The 20,567-nt window shown below is 33.9% G+C and overlaps 1 protein-coding gene across 1 annotated transcript in view; it reads left to right on the forward strand.

Annotated features, from left to right (window-relative positions):
- The first annotated feature begins 13,638 nt into the window (after nucleotides 1–13,638).
- The window catches only part of LOC105535552 (ankyrin repeat domain-containing protein 30B-like), a 38,289-nt gene continuing 31,360 nt past the window's right edge, over nucleotides 13,639–20,567 (forward strand). The window contains 5 exon segments of the mRNA XM_011974663.1: nucleotides 13,639–13,782; nucleotides 14,120–14,181; nucleotides 17,082–17,172; nucleotides 19,405–19,433; nucleotides 19,532–19,604. Of these exon segments, the coding sequence (XP_011830053.1) occupies nucleotides 14,125–14,181; nucleotides 17,082–17,172; nucleotides 19,405–19,433; nucleotides 19,532–19,604 (250 nt within the window). The 5' untranslated portion in view covers nucleotides 13,639–13,782; nucleotides 14,120–14,124.

Genomic DNA, 20,567 nt, shown 5'->3' on the forward strand with positions numbered 1-20,567 from the left:
CTCTGGAAAGAAGAATATTAAAATATTTGAAATATTGAGAGCATTTTTATTCCCAATGTTGTTTTCTTTTCAAAATTTGTTGGGAAAAGTTGGTACAAATAATGCCCATGTTAGTATTTATGTTTGAGAAAATATCATTTACAAGTATAAGATTTAGAGATTTTAAAAATAATTGTGCTTTACCTCATGTGGTTCTACTTTAATGTCCTGATAGTATAAAGTTTACAATTTGCAATTTCTGTACGTGCTTAGTTTTCAGGCAGGTGAATTTTGAGACTGAATTATTTGCAATGGTTCAAATGCTGATTGGAATTCTGATCTTTACTTAGGGAAAGTTTCACTTGCTGACATGACAGTTGTGAGTGTTGTCACTCTGAGAATCCAAAGAAAATCAGTTTCCTTTTTTCTGATTCGGTGACTGAGTGTGTGTGTTGGGTGTGTGTGTGTGTGTGTGAGACTTATAATTTTAAAAAATCATGACTTGATGGCTCTTTGCTAGACACAGTGTTTTAGAAGAGTGACTCTAAAGCATTTGAGTCACTTTTTATGCTACTGTAATTAATTGCCTAGAGGTACAAAACAGCCTGAATTAGTTTTGGTTGTCATTCCCAGGCACGTTTGAAACATTTTACACCAGGCTGTGCACGGTGACACATGCCTGTAATCCTAGCATTTCGGGGGACCAAGGCGGGCAGATAACTGAAGGTCAGGAGTCCCAGACCAACCTGGTCAACATAGTGAAACCCCATCTCTACTAAAAATAACAAAAAATCGCCAGTTGTGGTGGTGGGTGCCTGTAATCTCAGCTACTCTGGAGGCTTAGGCAGGAGAATCGCTTGAACCTAGGAGGCAGAATTTGCAGTGAGCGGAGATCGTGCCACTCCAGCCTTGCTAACAGAGTGAGACTGCATGTCAAAAAGCAACGAACAAACCAAAAACAAACAAACAAACAAAAAAACAGAAATTCACAACATATGTATGTGGTTATAGACTATGTGTAGAATTTGTTTTCATGTCTTAAATTTTCAATAAATAGTTGTCCCTTGTACATATTTTATTGGAACTTCCTTTCTTTTTACTTTTCTTATATTTTAGATCTACTCAATACAGTTAGCTCTGCTTTGATTTAAGGCTCCATATTTTGTGATTTTAACTCTAAAGCACATTTAATTAGGCTGTCTTTCATAGCCACTAAAAGTCAACATCAAATGACAGCTTATATCAGAGAGCTTTTATTGAAGTCGGAGTATTTACTGCTTCAACTAATGTTAGAAATTAAAATGAAAATATTTAAAATACAGGAATGCATTTTAAATATTTATGTTTTAGGGATGGAGTTTTACTTTTTCATCCAGACTGGAGTGCAATGGTGTGATCTTACCTCACTACCACCTCTGTCTGCCTCCTGCACTCAAGTGATTCTTCTACATCTTCCTCCAAGTACAAACACTCATTTGTAAACCAGTCACTAGAAAAGCAAATGTTATTACTGTGATTAACTTAGAATAATGATTTCTCATTTTGTAGATGAGATGGGAGTAATGGAATAATAAATGTATAAATAAACTTGTGTTTCTGCCGTAAGAAAGAAAAAAGAATTTCTATGCATTGGAAGCCAGCAATATTTTCTGCAGCGATTGATTAGAACTGTTTGAGCAGGGGAGTCCCAAGATTAGATTTAAGTGTCAGAGCATTCTGGTCATGGTATAAACCAGAGATTGGCAAACCTTTCCTGTAAAGGGCCAAATAGGAAATATGTTAGGTGATGTGGTCCCTATCACAGCTTTTCAACTCTGCCATTGTAGCATTAAAGTAGTCATAGATAACGTGTGAAGAAATAGGCATGATTTTACTCCAATAAAACTTCATCTGAAATCCGTTTCGTAAGCTGAATTTGGAATTTCATAACCATGGGTCGTGGAATACAGCTGTTTGCATTATGTCCCTTAATTGAGCCTGTGATACCAAGGCTCCACTAGCTTTAAGCAACTTTTTCAACACTTTTATATACTGTTTCTGTTGTGTCGATAACTGTTGTTCCATGATGAAACCCTAGCCTCAACTATTTCCCCCGAACTTGGAAATCCTGAGCGGGTACCATTGACTTACTTATTCACTGACTGTGCAGTCCTTTTCACCTTCATTTATGAGGGGTCCGTCACAATTCTTTCGCAGCTTTCATCTTGTGGGGCACCACCTGCTGGGTCCATCCCAGGGACCCTGAACTAGGGATAGATGAGAGATGTACAGTGAAACAGATGTTTTGCCTGTCAGTGCGGCTAAGGGGCTCTGCTGCCTGAGTGTGCATTGTTGGCCTCGATAAGCCTGCAAAGTCTGCATTTATTTGGTACAGAATAAATGACAAACATCTTGAGTAAACATCACTAGAAGGTAATTAACATTGCCAACCCCCAGTACAAAACAATCATGTACCCTCGGATGATCAAAGTTTTGTCTTAGGACCACATGAGTAAACAAGGTATTTAAATAAACTCCTCCACGTTCCCTAGATATTTCCTCTATTGCTACCAACTAAAAGTAAAGAGGATTAGGCTACTTTCAGCCAAATCATTTACTGGCCACTGGCTTTCCCAGAAGGTTTTTGTCTATTTCCTAAAACTATCTTTATAATTTTTCTAACCACTTTGTCTGATCCCCTACAGGTAGAGTTTCTTTTTCCCTGTGAAAGCCGTCAGTTAAGGGGCCGTGTCTAACTAGGAAATATAAATATAAAATAAATAAGTTTGCATTTCCAGTGGCAATGAAAAGATAGAGCAAATGCAGAAAAGAGGTACAGTTAATATGATTTAGTGATTATTGAGTTTAAAAAGCTAGGGGAGAGGAGAAATCTCAGGTCATTCAAAATGCTCATGGGAAAGGAGTAGGAAATTGTCAGGTCAACAGAAAAGTGCAAAGAGTCATGGGACAGACCAACAGTTTTCTTTACATATAGAGTTCAATGAAACCCTCCTGTGGGATATTTTCAGTAGGTAATTTGATTACAAGTATTTCTAGCTGGAGATAGAACTCTGGTTGAAGATGTAGGCTTGGAATAATTTCATTATAATTATGAGGCAAAGCCACAGATCTCAATGAGCTTATCCATTATGCAGAAGATGTAGAATAAGAAGAAAGCCATTGACAAATTCCTGGGAGTATCAACATTTCACAGAGTCACAGGACTTGGTAATGGAGACTGAGCAGTGGCTAATGAAAAGTAGGAGAGGAGTCAAAGAAAATGATGTTGCTAATTTCTTTTAAGTGTGAGAATTTCAAGCAGTAAGATTATAACTGGAAAGTCAATTGGATTTAACTTACAAGTTCTGCAGTGGCAGTCTGTTCGAAATAATTATTTTAGAGTTGTTAGGTATACTGTTAATGTTGTTAATATTTCTGGTGTCCAAGAAGAAATCTCCCAAGATCCTACCTAAGTTTTTGCAACTAAAGCAGCATACATACACAGGGTCTGGGAACTGTCTAGACTGGGGAGCATGTGTGCCAGCGTTTTTCCAGAATTGTCAAAACCTAAGGGTCATGTGTGAGGAAAAGTGTTCTCTTTTTTATCTGCTTCTTGTAGAGAGTGGAGATCTCATTCTCTCTCTCTCTCTCTTTCTCTCTCTCTCTCTCTCACACACACACACACACACATGCACAAGTACAGTAAGATGATCTTCTGTGTCCATGGATTACTCAATATCCATGGATTACTTAATATCCATGGCGGGTATTTTCTAAGACACCCATTGAATGTCTGAAACTGTGGATAGTATGGAACCCTATACATCCGTACTTTTTTTTCTATATGTGCATATTTATGATAAAGTTTAATTCATAAATTAGGCACGGTGAGAGATTAACAATAACTCATAATGAAATACAACAATAACAATATATTGTAATCAAAGTTAGGTGAATATGGTCTCTCAAAGTGTCTTGTATTGTACTCACCCTTCTCACTCATATGATAATTGTGAGATGTTATAATGCCTATGTGATGAGATGAAGTCAGGTGAAGGAGTTGTCATGTGGTGTTAGGCTACTATTAATTTCTGGCTATCTGACTACATAGAAATAGGTGGATCATCTGCTTCATGTGACAGTGGATCATTGAGCCGTGATAATGTTGATGGTTGGGATTCAGGAACAGATCATTTTGATGACTAATGGGCAGATAACATATACAAGGAATGATTCATGACCTGGTGAGATGGAACAGGATGTCTTAATATTTCATCATATTCCTTAGAATGACACACTATTTAAGACTTATGACTTGTATATTTCTGGAATTCCTCATTTAATATTTTTGGACTATGGTTGACCATGAGTAACTGAAATCACAGAAATCAAAGAGACCCAGATTTGCAACTGGTGTGTGAGGGCAGTCTCATGAGACGGAGCCCTCAGTCTGTGAGATCTGAGACTATTTCTAGATAGACAGTGTTGGAATTAAATAGAGGACAACCAGCTGTCTTTTGCTACAGAATTAATGGCTTATTTGTCGGTGGAGAAAATCCTCCACACGTTTGGTCACAGATGTCTTCTGTTTTAATAATTGTGGTGTGAGAGCAGAGGGAAATCATGTTGTGTGTGTTTCTTTCTACACTTAGAGCAAATAAGAGAGACTACTGTATACTCTGTTCAAACTGCTTCTAGTTCATTTGTCTAGGAATTATACTTTCTAAGGTTGACACTGTCCACTTATACTAATTCTGCTAATAATACAGTTTTCTGTCAGTCTTATAGGGTCCTGTTTGGATTACAACTATTGTACACTGTAGTTCACTTGCAGATATCAAATTGTGATAAATTCTATTTTTCCTTGCATTTGAGAACTATAAAGGAGGGGAAATAATAGTTCTTAATGCATCAATTTTCTACCAGTAGTATACTTAATAATAATTTTACTATAGTCTCAATGTATGGTCCCAAAGGAATGCTTTATAACAAATCATCTGAGTCTTTGTAACAAAGCGTCAGAGTATTATGCTTTTTAAACCAAGACCTGAATCATACACGAAAGTGTGCATTATTCTTTTAAATTAAGTTGAAGTCTCGCGATGTCTCCCAGGCTGCTTTCAGACTCCTGGGCTCCTCAGATGATCCTCCTGCCTCACCTTCCCAAGTAGCTGGGATTACAGGCATGTGCCATCATGCCCTCTTATGTTTTTAACATTCTGTATTTTTATTTATATTTGTTGATTTAATATATTTTACTTTTTTTTTCTTCAATAGTGGATGTGAGTTCTGTAGAGCCTATATCCAGGTAAGAGTTTGCGGTTTTTTTAAATACATATGTTAACTCAGAGAATATGGAGAAAAGAAACCACTATCTATTGAGTATTCTACTCTGGGTTAGACAACATATTATGTGCTTAATATTTACCATCTCACATAGTCATCACACAGCTTTGCAAAGCATCTGTGCTACTATCACCTACTTTGTATTAATCAGGCAAATGTGATTCAGAGAGGTTGATTAATTGACCTACGATTTCATAGCTAAAAGGTAACTGACCCTTGAGTTTGCCATCTGCTTTCCTTGCTCCCAAATCCCTTCTCTTCCCCCTCAGCATAGATTGATGGATACCTGTGCATCACTAGGATAAAAGCACAGGTCTAGATGGGGTCAATTCAAAAGGTAACATTTTGTCTTATGTTAACTCTTTTTAGAGATTTCCCTTAGAACACTGGTTAATCCAAGACTTTGTTATAACATGTTTAACAGTTAAAGTGGTAACCAGTTCCTTGTTTTTATCATCAAAGTTTTTAGAGCAGATCTTACTTAGCTGTGACCACAAGGCACAGGTTTTTATTTCATAAGGAAGACCAGGTAAATCCTATAGATGGATTATTTTACTTTTAGTGGAGAATATCTATATATAGATATATTATGTTAATAATATTTAGAGGCTATATCTTATAGAATTCTCTATTTACTGACTTCTTAGTTTAGTTTTTCTTCAAAGCAGTACCCTGCCTAGTTGCATGCACTCTTCATTTTTTTTCTAGAATCTTTTCTCTTCTTCCATGACTTATTTATAATCTTTTCCTGATTACTTTCTTCTCTGAATTCCTTGGTGTTCTTTTCTTCTGTAATCTTTTTCCTTTCTGCCAGTCCCATTTTTCTATAGCTAAAATTAAAGCACATGGAATTTTAGGATTTTAAGGACTCTTGGAGACTAATCAAAATACTTTCAATGTAAACCTGTATTTAATATCCTGGAAAAATGGTTGTCAGATGGAGAATCTGAAACTCAAAGTGACTTATTTAAATATACGAGGTATCAGAAGTAATATTTAAACTCATTTCAAAGCCCATTACTCTTGCTTTTATATCATCATGTAAGTGAGTGTTTGAATAATACACAGGAAAGGGAATGGATCTAATTAAACAAATGGAAAATGATAAGAATGGAATTAGCTGGAGAACCCTGTAGAAGTAGATAAGAATGGAATTACCAGGGAAAGGCCAAATTTGAAGCGAAACAATCCCAGGGTTGGTAGGAGTAAGGGTTTTACCAAAGAGATCAGAATGTTGGATCTTATGACAAGTTTGGTGAAGACAAATTAGAGGAACAAAAACACAGATGACATTGAGAGTTATGTAGAAAGGCATACTAAAATAGGGTTCAAAAGAAGTCCTGAATAGGTTGCTGCTTTTTTGCTTGTTTAATTAGAGGAATGGACAAACTTCAAGCTTTTTACTGAAAGATTAAAAAAAAAAAAAGCCATTGGGAAAAGTCTCCACAATCAGATAGAAATGTCCTATTCTGTTCTTTCACCCCAAATTTCGCAGGAGTGGCTTAAAGCCCCTCGAGTGCTAGGTGATTGAAGGTTGCTGAATTACATAGATCTGTGGCTCAAGGCAGGTGTCCCCTCCCCTTTGCCTCTTTTTCCAGGCCTCTGATGTCCTACCCATGTACATGTAAAGCAGGGGTAAGATTGACTGTCAAATAAGTCATGGAGCTTCAGCTGGGTTTTTGGTAACATGCTTATGCTGGAGGTGAATGACTGTCTGAGACTCCATTTAGTTGTTTTTCAGGAACAGGTAAATACAGAGCTTCTTGGCTGGTCATTGAATTTATCTTTTCAGTAATCTGTGCCTTGATGAGCAGAATGTTTAAAGGTTGGAGACTGCCATGAAGTCCTGCAGGAGAAAGATCTGGAAGTGGGAGAAATTTTCACTATATATAGTGACTTCCACTTCCACATCTTTCTCTCTGTGTACATATAGTACTTAGAGAAATCCAACTATCAGGACTCAGTTTTTCTAGCAGACTCTCTCCTTAGGTATAAGTACCTATGAAGATTTTTAAGGCTTTGCTAGTTTATGTAGACCTGAGCAAGGAAGGACAAGTATAAAATAAGTAGTTCGATTTTATTATTTTTAATGTTTCAATTTTTGTGAGAAAAATATTCCCAATAACAAATATACATTTGTAATTTGACATTTGTAGGTTCAGCTTTTCAGCATTTCAAATATTTCAGGGGACTCTCTGTAGTGTTTTAGGGTGAAGGGAAGCAACAGGGCCTTTTTTTTCTTTTTCTTTTTTTTTTTTTTTTTTGAGCCTTTTTTTAAAAGGCTCTGTCAGGCCTTTTAAAGTGGTTTTTATGCTTAAAAACAAAGAATGTCATTTTCCAGTGACACAGATTAGTCTTTGAATCAGAGATAGACAATGGATAAGGGACAAGGTAACTGTATCTTTCTTCCTCATTTTAGGTTATCAAGTTTGTTCCAGTTTAGATATCAAAAGTTAAGTCAGTCATTAAGTACATTTTCAGTTCATCATAGAGGACAGTTCGTGAGGACGAATTAGACTCAGGGTATGCCAATTATATTGGCTGTCACTATTTTTTATGAAGCTAAGAGTGAGTGTTCATTGAATGTTATAGGTTAGGGAGGTAGAGTCAAAAATAGGTAAATAAAATCTTGTTTAAAAACAGAGGGCATATTTTAATTATACCGAGAAACATGATTTAACATATCGAGGACTGATCTTTCCCCAGAGTTTGTTTTTTGTTCTCATTTTTTGGAGTGAGCACCAAGATATGAACTAGCAGATTTCCTTTTTAAATATATGAGTTTGCTCATTTTTATTGTATCTTTTTTCTCTAGTCTTTTTGGCAAACTGACTACTGAAAATTCACAGTCTCCAAAAGTTGAGGAAGACTTTAATCTTGCTACCAAGGTAAAATAGTCTCTTGTTTAGTTGATTTTCTCAGTTGGAATCTAGTTCTGTATAGTATTTACTTTTCATGTTTAGCAGTGGTGTATCATTATTTCATGTTGGTAATATAAAGTTGGTCAGATGAAAACATTTTATAGAAATATGAGTAGTTGATTTAAACAGTTTTTTTTGTTTTTTTGTTTTTTTTTTTACTTCAGTAAATAACAAATGATTGGTAAACACTTTCAGGGTGTGAGGGCCAAAAAACGGAATGGACTGGAAAATACACAGTGACAGGAACGTTATGTTAGAAAAAATCTTTTCCACAATAGAGAATGTATAAAATCTGGTAAAGGTTTATTTGCATAAGTAAACTTACTGTGACGTTTAAAATTATTCTATTGTAACTTAAAAAAAAACCCTCATGCTTAAATTTATCTTTAATGGATCCAGTTACTTACTATAGTAATCAAAGAATCTCTCTGATAAAGTTCAGTTCCAAAGCTGTGCCACATAGCATATAGGTTTTTTTGGCAGATATTAGTTTGATTTCATGTCGTTTTTAGGAGAGAGCTTTTTCTCAGTTTCTCTTCCTGGTTCTTTAGTAAGACCAAAATAATATTAGAAATTGTGAAAATTTATTTGGGCATAGTGGTGCATGCCTGTGGTTCTAGCTACCAAGGAGGCTGATGCAGGAGGATTCCTTGAGCCCAAGAGTTTGAGACCAGTGTGGGCAACATAGCGAGACCTTACCTCTAATTTAAAAAATAGTGGTAGAAATTTAGAAATGTAAATTCTCTTTCTCAGAATCTGTATTATTAAGGGATGCCAGTGTGTTTTCTAAGTTATTTCATTAAAAGTATACTTTAAATTCTTCAACTAAATGAAGAATGCAGTTTTTACCCCAAGTAAATGACCAGTTTTGGAAGCAGAGACTCTTAATAAGCATATGGCAAGATTTTAATTTCAGAATTTTTAAATTGCAGTTTTTAAACATACTGTTCTAGGATCTATGATCACATTTGAAAATTTTAAATTTCAGAAGATTTTGTATTTAGGTATTTAAATAATCATTTTGAAGCTCTTGCATCACTATGAGATACTGCAGGTTAGAAAACACTTGTGTGCATCCTAGTGTAACCAGAATACAGTCTTGCCTGTAAAAAGCATTTTAAGAGGTTTTCAATGTGAATAAATAAGCGGACAAATGAATTTTTATGTAATGGAATATTATAAGTAAGATAATATGCATAATATATCTTATAATTAGATCTAATGCATTTCTAAAATATGGCTTAAATTTACATTTTAGTATTTAGAATGCATAAATTCATGTAAGTTATCTTGAGAAAATATGTCTAAAATAAGAACAATAAATCAGAGACATGTAGTAAATAGGAAAGAAGTTTACACTATGTTTTCTAGTATCCTCCAATGGAGTTTAGATTTAAAAAGTTTTAATATATTTTAGTCCCAACTTATGGTTTTGTTTGTTTGTTTGTTTGTTTGAGATGGAGCCTTGCTCTGTCATGCAGGCTGGAGTGCAGTGGCGCGATCTCGACTTACTGCAACCTTCACCTTCTTGGTTCAAGCAGTTCTCCTCCCTCAGCCTCCCGTGTAGCTGGGACAGCAGGCACATGGCACCATGCCCAGCTAATTTTTGTATTTTTAGTAGAGACAGGGTGATGGTCTCGATCTCTTGACCTCATGATCCAATCTCCTCGGCCTCCCAAAGTCCTGGGATTACAGGCGTGAACCACCGCTCCCAGCCGAAACTCATGTTCTATTAAGCATATCTTTTCAAGGAGTACATTATTCTAAAATTCTGATTACCAATACTTTCTTCAGGTGAAAAGTTTATGAAATATTCCTTTTTAAGTTTTTTCTCTCTCTGTAGTAAGAATGTTCTCGCTTTTAAGTATTGGCTGAAGATCATGTTTAACTAATTGTCTTATTATATAATATTAAAATTAAAATCTTTCTTACACAGGTATTAACAAAATAACCAATTGTAGTGTAAATACCGATCAGCAATATTATTAACAAAAGGCTGTATTTTGTGTATTTCATCACATGTCTTATATAGTAGCTGTTTTTCCTTTTCTTTCATGACTGAAGCTCATACTTGATTGACTGATCATGTCTCTTGTTTGTTTCTCCCTCCTCCGTCACCTTTTAAAAAATGATTTACCCCAGACATTTCTCTCACAGAATACATTTCTTCAGTGTCTGCTTTTTAGGGCATCTCTGTCTCAATTGTTAGCATATTTATTTACAAGTTTCTATTTAGTTGCTATGTATGATTTTCATTAATCAATCACACCCCCCCCCGATTTATTCTTTTTTTCTCTGTTTCGTGGAAGAATCAGAATTTATACAATTATTTATACTTAGCATTTTGCCACATGGAATAGGAACAACCTGTACCATTTCAATGCAAACCCAGTTAAATAAGGTACTATTAAAAACTAAACTCTCACATTTTTCCACACAAGAGGTAATTAATACAACTGTAAATTGTGAAGAGATATTTCAAAATATAACATGTAATTTTTAAATTTTAATTATTTCTATAATACTACAAACTGTGGAAGAGTACATTTTTGTCCTAGATTATTTTGGTTAAAAAATAATCTAATGGATACCACCATGTTTGTATAATAATAAATTAGATGAAGGCGATGATAGGAATTAATTGATTGAAGAAGGGTAAGATAAACATAGAGATTACATGAGACAGGATGAGACAGATTCTTATAAAAACACAGCAAAAACTGTGGATTAAATGAGAGCAGGAACTCTCTAGAATAAAAGATAGGATACAAATTATTTAAAACAAAAATTAAGAAAACATTGCCAGCTAATAAAATGTAGCTCAGGTGTCCTTGAGTGACTTATAGCAGATTTTAACAAAAAGCCGACAGAAAATATAAGGATGAGTATAGGTAAGAGCAATTTGTTGTACACTTTGAAATACCTAGCGGGGAATAATTTGAATGTTTCTAACATAAAGGAAAAATAAATACTTAAGGTGATTAATATCTCAATTATTCTGATTTGATTATGCAAATATATTAAATGATAACATACACCCACAAAACAAGTACATTTATAGTGTGTCAACAAAAATTATAAACAAGGAACAAAAATTTAATTTTTACTTCTTTTAGTAACTTTATGTTTTATATTTAATCTAGTCATACTTACAATAATGCAGAATGCAAAGTGAAATCTGTTTTAGGCCTTGTTAACTTTATTGTGAATTATTACTTTTTGATTCTTTAGCTTCTGGTTTTAAGATTTCTAACTTAATATTTGATGTATTCTTAGATTATTTAACTAATTTATCTTACTCTTTGATATAACCGTGGTCGCTGTTTTGAATATTTTTGATAATAGAGTATAAATAAATAAGCATTTTATTTAAGCTTGTTATTAAAATTAAATTTTCTGATCATATGAACAAGGGTCTTAATCTGTATATCTTAAAAGAGAAAAATCACTTTTAAGCTACAACACTCTCAATGAAATAAATGTAGAAATTATTAATCTCTAGAAATATTCTGACATCTTTTGCTCATAATATCTGTAGGTAATGGTATTATATGCACACATCAACTGAATGTAATCAATATTTGTGAATTTTTTTTAAAGTACATATTATAAAATGATATGTAAGGGAAGATTGTTAGCATAGTAAACAAACTTATCATTGGAAGAATACTTTTTACTCTTAAAAATATCTCTTGCAATGGGGATATTTTATATTCTTTCCAGGAAGCCTTATTAACTTTAGTCTTCATAACTATTACACCTTGCACATATATTTGTTTGTTTCTAAAACTCAGGAATCCTGTCGACTTGAATTTTTTTTAGTTTCTTTCTTCACTTCTCCTGTGAATACTGAATCCTGCTTGACAATCATAGATATATGTAAAAACTATGAAATCTTCAACTTGAATAATTATTGCTTAATTTTCTTTATATGAGATATTTCCTCCAATTTTAAACTACCATTTTTTATGGTGTCAATAGGCAATTTGACCGAGTGTTATATTGTTTACAGGAACATAAGAAAAGCATGTGATTTTAAACCAGGGTTTCACATTTCTATCTCACTTTACAGTAGTACTTAAAAATGCCTCAATTCTATGGGTAAGTATTTCTCTTGTACAATTAAAAATTGCAAGGTTTTTATAAAGGTCGTTTTGTAGAATCTTGTTTTAAAATTAAATGTTTTCATTCAATTCAAAGATGCCTATTGCAATAATATTTCAGAAATATTTACCTATATAAATGAAATTATATTCTTGAAATAAATTTGAAAATATATAACTGAGAGATTTAAACCCATGTTTTTCTCTCTCCTTTTGATTTCATTTTCAAAATTTCAGCAGTCTGCATAGATCTGTGTTAATTCTACCCATTTAGTCTATCTTACAAATATTTATTTTCTCATCACTATGTAATTTTCCTCATGTAGGTAATCTACTCATACTCCAAATGTATTTATCCAGATATTTCTTCCAAGCCCCTTGGATGCCTGAAATCTTATAGGTCTCAAACTGAAAACATCATTTTTTTTTTTCCTGACTTTTTTCTGATCTGTTGTAATCTACTCTGTCATCTAGTTTCCCCATCCTAGTAAATAACACCTAGGAAGTAGCCATGAAATGCCCAAGCGCTTCAACTGGCACTTCAACTGTCCCCCACATCCTGCACTTCAACCCTCCTCCAGGTCACCAATCCAGTCACACACCAAATTTTGCATTATCTATCTTCTTATAATTTTCCATATCTTATTCCATAATTAACTCTCTATCTATAATTTTGAAGTACTCCTTTCTACTTTTGCCCCATCTCCCCATGTTCATCTTTACACCACTGGAAGGGTCACCTTTCTAAAATATATTTGTAATGATGTAACTCATCTGCATATTGAGTGGATACCTGTTACATGAAGTGGTAATTTCACATTCCAGTGTGACACATATCGTGTATGGTTTGGCCCCATTTTATCTCTTCAATTTATTTCCTCTGACTGTGTTCCAGTTTTACCACATAACTTTGGCATCCCTCAGTTGCCATGTTGTTTCATGCCTTATTATTTTGCACATGCTATTGCACCAAGAGTCTTTGTATCCTCACTCTGCACTTCGTCTGTCCTTCCAAATATGGTCCCATTATGGCAGCATTTTCTATGCTTTTCAGGTAAAACTGATTTTTCTCTCCTTTTTGCCCTTATGTATTTTAATGACTTAAATTGTAAAACTGGTGAAATATACTTTTCTGTTCTTATTTGTTTTCACATAGCTCTACCATTTCTTGAATATAGGCCAGAATCTATCTTCCATGGATATTTTCTGCTTCTCCCAGAATAGTGCCTATGATTTGATAGATACAATGTGTGTCTTTGTTGTTGTTGTTGTTTGTCTTACTGACAAATTGAGTGAGTGACTGAGTTAATAAACACAATTTTTTCTGAAGTTTTTATTGTTGTTGTTGTTGCTTTCTGTTTTTTGTTTGTAATAGGAGGGAGCAACAAAGACAGTAACTGGACAACAAAAACATGATATTGGCATTATTGAACGAGCTCCACAAGATCAAACAAGTAATGACAATTTTATTTTTTATACCAAAATAATAGAAGTGGTAATTTAGTGAATATCTCTGAAAATTTTTCTATGCTTAAATGCTATTATTTAGAAAACAATTTTATAGACTGAAATACAATGTCTACTTAAAAAAATACTTTTTGCTATCTTTTTTCATACTATCAATTCTTTTTTCTGAACCTGCTTCAATCCTGAAACTCTATTTTTGCTATTTTATTTTTGAAATACTCATAAATGAAAATAGATTTGCATATAGTATTATGATTTACAGTAATAAATAATGTTCTCATATATGTGAACTCATTTTCTCATACTGTGAACAACATTTTGTAGATAAGATGCCCATATCTGAATTAGGACAAAAAGAAGATACAAAATCAACTTCAGTTTCTGAGGTACTGTGTGTTGTTGTTATTTTAAAACTTAACTAGTCTTAAAACATAAACAGATGATTTGACTTTATTCTGTCACCTCTGATTGTGTCCATAAGGCGGGCAGATCACGAAGACAGAAAATCGAGACCATCCTGGCTAACACGGTGAAACCCCGTCTCTACTAAAAATACAAAAAAATTAGCCTGGCATGGTGGCGGGCACCTGTAGTCCCAGCTACTCAGGAGGCTGAGGCAGGAGAATGGTGTGAACCCAGGAGTTGGAGCTTGCAGTGAGCCCAGATCACACCACTGCACTCCCGCCTGGGCGACAGAGCGAGACTCCGTCTCAAAAAACAAACAAAGAAAAAAAGAAATTATTTTCGGACATTTATCGGAACATACTTTATAATCATGTGCCAAGTAGATAACAGCTGCATAGTGCAATTCTGCTAATTTGCAGGATTGATTTTGAAGCCAGTGTAGAATAGCGCAAAAGAAAATAAGGCTTAGAAGGCACTAGGAATCTCTTTGAGTTCTGAAGTTAAGTTTGTCTAAAAACTAAATAATTCCTCTGCATTCATTTGTGGGCAAATATATGATTCTGTGTATGTATATCTAGATGTACAAAAGCTCTCATTGGATTCAGGGAGACAGAGTTTAAACTACAGTTTTAGTCTTGCTCAACTTGGAACTTGAAAAGATAATGTCTGGGACTTGAAAGTATTGATATATTTTGATTATCCAGTATAGATCTGAAGGAACATTTCAGAAGTTGGATAAACATGATAAATAGGACACCTGTAAAACTATAATAACAACAATTTGTTTGAGTAGTGTTTTAAAAAGTAGAAATTATTTTCACAAATAGAACTCTTCGAGTCCCTTTGTGGCAGTAATGTTTGCAGCCACATAGATATCAAATAATAATGATGTATTCCAAGACCACAACTGTGGATGTGGAAGAGATAGGAAAGGCTTCACCAGTTAGGTGGAAGCAGCAGCTGCATAATGGTAACAGCAGTGAGTGGATGTCAAAGATAAGTCTGTATTTTGGTTCTGTCACTTACTAGCTATGGGAACTTGGAGAAAAATCAATTAACCTAATCAAATACCAGTAATTTTGTTTATAAAAACCGGGCTCATGTCTACCTCTTAGGTGCATGTCATGAAATAACGTTGTAACAAATGTGAAAACATTTTGTAAACTGAAAAATCTGTATACAAATGTAAGACAAAATGATCAAAGTGACATTTATCGTAAGCAGTATTGTTAGCACAAGAATGGGGAGTAAGAACAGGCATGTGGATTTCTAATTTTGGATAAGGGGTTGGTAACTTTCAGCAGGCTACTACTGCAGATTTTCCATAGAAATATAGTGGTTTGGAAAGTTAGACTTCCCTGATGAGATTTTCAATGTGTTGAACTGGAGTAATTTCTTTGGATCAACTCTGTGCTAGGCAGTGAGTCTCTGAATATCCAAGATGTGGGATTATGCTGTAGTAGTAGGAAGAAAATAAAAAATAAAAAACACTTATAAGTCACTGTAACTTTTTATTTAAAAATATAACAGAGAATGTTTGGTTAGAGAAAATTGAAGAACTTTATAATTAGCACGGGTATGGGAGTGGTAGTGGAATTCTATGGTCAGGGTAGATCTTTCTGTGACTGCCATTTAATCTCCCATCTCAAAGATGAGGAGTATGCCATATGAAAGTCTAGGAGGAAGACATTCTGAACAGAGAGAACGGTGGACCGTATTTGTTCATCATTTTGTTCTTAACAACCTAGAATGACTAGGAAGCAGAAAGTGGGGTAACCACCAACATCATCATCATCCTTATTATTCTAAGGTGAAGAAAAGTCTGCAAATACGTGCCTGGCACATGTTACATGTTTCACGAATACATGTTTTATTTTTCTCTTTTGATGAAGGCTTGCTCTACTTTTCTGAAGTTATGTCTTAAGAATGAATTGCATGCTTTATCTAATGATTGTTTGCTTTCATTTAAAAATAACATAAATATTAGTTTTCCTTATGAATCTTTCCTTTTATTCAAGCAGTTCTTTATCAGCAAAAAAGTTTAAAATTTATTCTTATTACTTTAAGCCCTTGTTTTCTTAAATGAAACAGCTTTTACAGAGTTCTATTCCTACTTCACATAACCCTCTCTGAAAATTATCTTCATGCCATGCATATTTTTTAACCAAAAAATCTGTAATTATGCATATGTCACATGTTTAATCGTGTTGTATTTTGTTTGAAATATTCTATTATTTTTAGTGAGGATTACAGTGTAAGGCAGATACTGTGAAGCAAATTCCTTTTAAAATATGCACATGAATGAATTTTTTTGTGAATATGATTTATTTTCCTTGCTCAGTAACCTAGTCAATAGCCACATGAAAATAAAACATAAGCGTGATCTACAGAGAATATTTGAGGTTTTCTCTTGAAATGTTTTGGTTTTCAGTATGTGAACAGCCTTAAATCTAATTGCTTTTAAAGTTAAAAAATGTTTTATAAAAAAGATTTTTAATAAAAAATATGATGCTTGTCATTATTATTTTTAAATTGAAATTATTTATTGAGGCAGGCTATGGTGTCTCACACCTGTAATCCCAGTATTTTGGGAGGGCAAGGTAGGCGGATCACTTGAAGTCAGGAGTCTGAGACCAGCCTAACCAACATGGTGAAACCCTGTCTCTATTACAAATACAAAAATTTAGCCAGGTGTGGTGGCTCATGCCTGTAGTCCCAGCTACTCGGGACGCTGAGGCAGGAGAATCACTTGGTCTTGGGAACCGGAGTTTGCAGTGAGCCGAGATCATGCCACTGGGCAACCCTGCGAGGCTTCGTCTCAGAAAAATAAAATAAAAAATTAGTAAAAAACGAAATTATTTATTAATATTATCTTTAACAGATTATCTCTTTGAATGATACACAGAATTATGTGTGTTTACCTGAGGCTACATATCAAAAAGAAATAAAGACAATAAATGGCAAAATAGAAGGTAAGAACCATTTTTTATTTAAACATCTTTTGACCAAATGTTTGTCTCAAACCATGAGGACTGGTATGCTCTGACAATCAAAGAAAATTATTTTTTAAATGCGTAGCATGGAAGAACAAAAGGAGTGAAAGTTAAATGTCATCTCAGGTGTTGGCAACAGATTATACTGAGAGTATCAACAAAATAGCTGAATCATTAGTTTAAATTCAGTATACTCTAAGACCCGAGGAAAGGAGTAAAAGAGGGAATGAAGACTGAGGAAGACAGACAGTACAGGGAATACATGAGGGAACAAGAAGCAGGTTTACAAAATGGAGAATGGTAAAATAAAATAATTCTTGAAAGAAAGATAAAGCATGGTTAGAAAGCTGGGAAGAATATAAAGTGACCTTCCATTACCAAAATCTGCCAGAGAATTACAGCAAACATGTTGTCACTCTTGTCTTTCTTACTGGAGGGAAGGCATTAGGGATGGAAGCACTTGACCATGGAGAGTTGTGTTTTATCAGCAATATGTGAATAGAAGTATATTTGCACAGCCATGCATGTATATAATTTGTCATATATACTCAGTATAGATCAGAAGTTTTCACACTTTGGAAAATCAGCTGAATACCTTGTTAACAATGCATGCGGTGATTCAGAAGACTTTGGATTCTGGCATTTTTAATAAGTTCTCAAGTGATGCTGTTGCTGGTGGTCCTTGGACCTCACTCTTAAGTAGCAAGGGAACAGCCTTTCCTTTGGAAAAATCTGGGAGAAGGGCAGTTGGATAGAAGGTCAAGACATAACAGGGTCAAAAGAAAGCGTTATATTTCTTTTATTTCTGAGTATGTTTCTGGCCATAGGGGAAAAAACAGGTAAAGAAATAGTAATTTCAGATGTCAGATACTACCCTAATCAAAGAGAAAGAAAGTGTTGGGAAAATTGATTTTAAAAGATGTTGAATGGGAATAATCAAGACCACAGATGTGGACTAAGAAATTTTGGCTAAGAAAGAGGGATTGTGGGGCATGAAATGGGGCAAGAAAGAAGATAGCCAGGCAACTTTGGAGTTTCTGAAAAGGAAATTTGAATGAATTCACTTCAGATGCATTTACAATATTTGCACTCCAGCAGATTAGATTGTGGGTACTCCAGAGACTACCGGAAGCGGGAGGATTACTAGAATTGGAGTAAACCATGGTGACTCATTAGCTTTCTCTAATACTATCAGGCATAAAATGTTTATATTTTGTTGATATTAGCTATTCAAATGAGAGATATTTGAATCTAAGAGCATTGGCTTTATTTTTAATGAAGCAAATTGTTTTGGTAAAATTGTTATTCTATAAAAATCCATTAGACACTTACCATAATAAACAAAGCAGACTAATTTTTAGAAACAAATTACTGAATTTATTACTTGAATTCTAAAATTGTTTTTTAAGTAAATATTTTCCTGATTTAAACATATAAAATGTTATTTATATGTAATAACTATGTTATCATAAATTTTCAAGTAAACATCAACATTGAAAGCAATATTTTTAATGAGTTTTGTATATATTTTTTGCATTAGTGAATCAAGAAAATTTCTGAGGATAAGCTAGAGGATACAGAAGCAAGAAAATTTCTGAGGCTAAACTAGAGGCATATGATTACACTGTATGGATATGGAAAACAATATTTTATTTAGTATTATCCCCTAAGTAAATATCCAAGCTGATCAATTGGGTACACGTTCAGTGATGAGATGTCAGTTCTTCATTCTGCTCAACTCTCATCATAATGGTGTACCGTCTCAATTGTACGACAAATTAAAGAACATGATGAATGTAATGATATAAATTATTCCAATGTATTTCATTAAATATATGGTGTAGGATTCTATATTCAGCTTTGACATTTATTTTTTCAGGGTCATGATTTGCTCCTCTGATCAAAGGTCATTTCTCTTTTCATCCCTCAGCATATGCGTATTAATATCAACACATTTTGCATGCACAGCACATTCTCACTTTTGAAATATTAAGTACATGTTTGTTGAAGCCTAGATTCCTAGTTTCTTCAGTGTATTTCTGTCATGTGAGTGTCCTAAAGAAACAAATAAAAAGAAAAAGCCCTAAACCTAAAGGAATCATTCTCAAAGCTGAGCACAAGGACTTAGTTAGATAATACCACTGGATTCATTTGTGGTTGGTTTTGTCATATTTACCTATGACTGATAATAAATCTCTTTTGCTTTTTTAGAGTTTCCTGAAAAGCCTTCTGACTTTGAGGTATTGAGTTTTATCATTTTATCTTGAATCATTTATTAACCACATATTTTGTGAAGTATACATTCGTTATTAATAATTTTTCTTCCAAACACATTTAGCCTGCCATTGAAATGCAAAACTCTGTCCCAAATAAAGGCTTAGAATGGAAGAATAAACAAACATTAAGAGCAGGTAAATTTTACAGTTCAAGTGTATTAAAATGAATATTTCAATAGTTGATATATTAATAGTCTCATCTCCCCAATGTTTATTTTTCAAATATTATGGAGATATTTGAGGTAATAATGTCAATAATGGCATCCACATTTGAAAAACTGATTACTTATAAGAATACAAATTTTAATTAGTTTTTGTAAAAGGTAGCTTTAATTTCAGGTGTTTCTACTTTTATGTCCTGATACTGTAATGTTTTGTATTGGGAATGTCTGTATGACTTAAAGATTCAAGAAGATGAATTTTTAAACTCTAATATTTTTTCTGTTCAAAAATTGATTCAAATTCTACCCTTCACTGCAAGGAAAGCTTCACTTTTTGACATGCCAACTGTGTTTTAACATTGGTTACCTCATGGGAATGTAGTCATTTGAAGCATCCTAAGGAAATCAGTTATTCTGATTAGCTTACTCTGTGTGTGTGTGTATGTGTGTTTGTGGTGTGCACGTTTGTGCCTATGTGCATGTGTATGTGTGTTTGTGTGTGGTACCCTTAATTTTTAAAAAATGGGAGAAGTAAGTCCCAGCTACTCAGGAGGCTAAGACAGAAGAATGGCGTGAACCAGGGAGGCAGAGCTTTCAATGAACCAAGATCGCGCCACTGCACTCCACCCTGGGCGACAGAGTGAGACTGCGTCTCAAAAATAAATAAATAAATAAATAAATAAATAAATAAATAAATAAATAAATAATAAATAAATGGGAGAAGTAATCGTTTCCTCATGATTATTTTTGTAAAACTGTGATTCTGAAGCATTTGGCTTTAGTGTCTTTTCATTGTTTAGAGGTAAACAATTGTCTAAACTAGTTTCTTAAAAATTATTATTCCTATGCATGCTTAAACATTATACAACATATGTGCATGGTCATAGATAATGTGTAGAATTTGTTTTCAACTTATTTTTTATTTTATTTTATTTAT

This window comes from Mandrillus leucophaeus, unplaced genomic scaffold (assembly GCF_000951045.1).
Source record: "Mandrillus leucophaeus isolate KB7577 unplaced genomic scaffold, Mleu.le_1.0 Scaffold1478, whole genome shotgun sequence".
NCBI lineage: Eukaryota > Metazoa > Chordata > Mammalia > Primates > Cercopithecidae > Mandrillus > Mandrillus leucophaeus.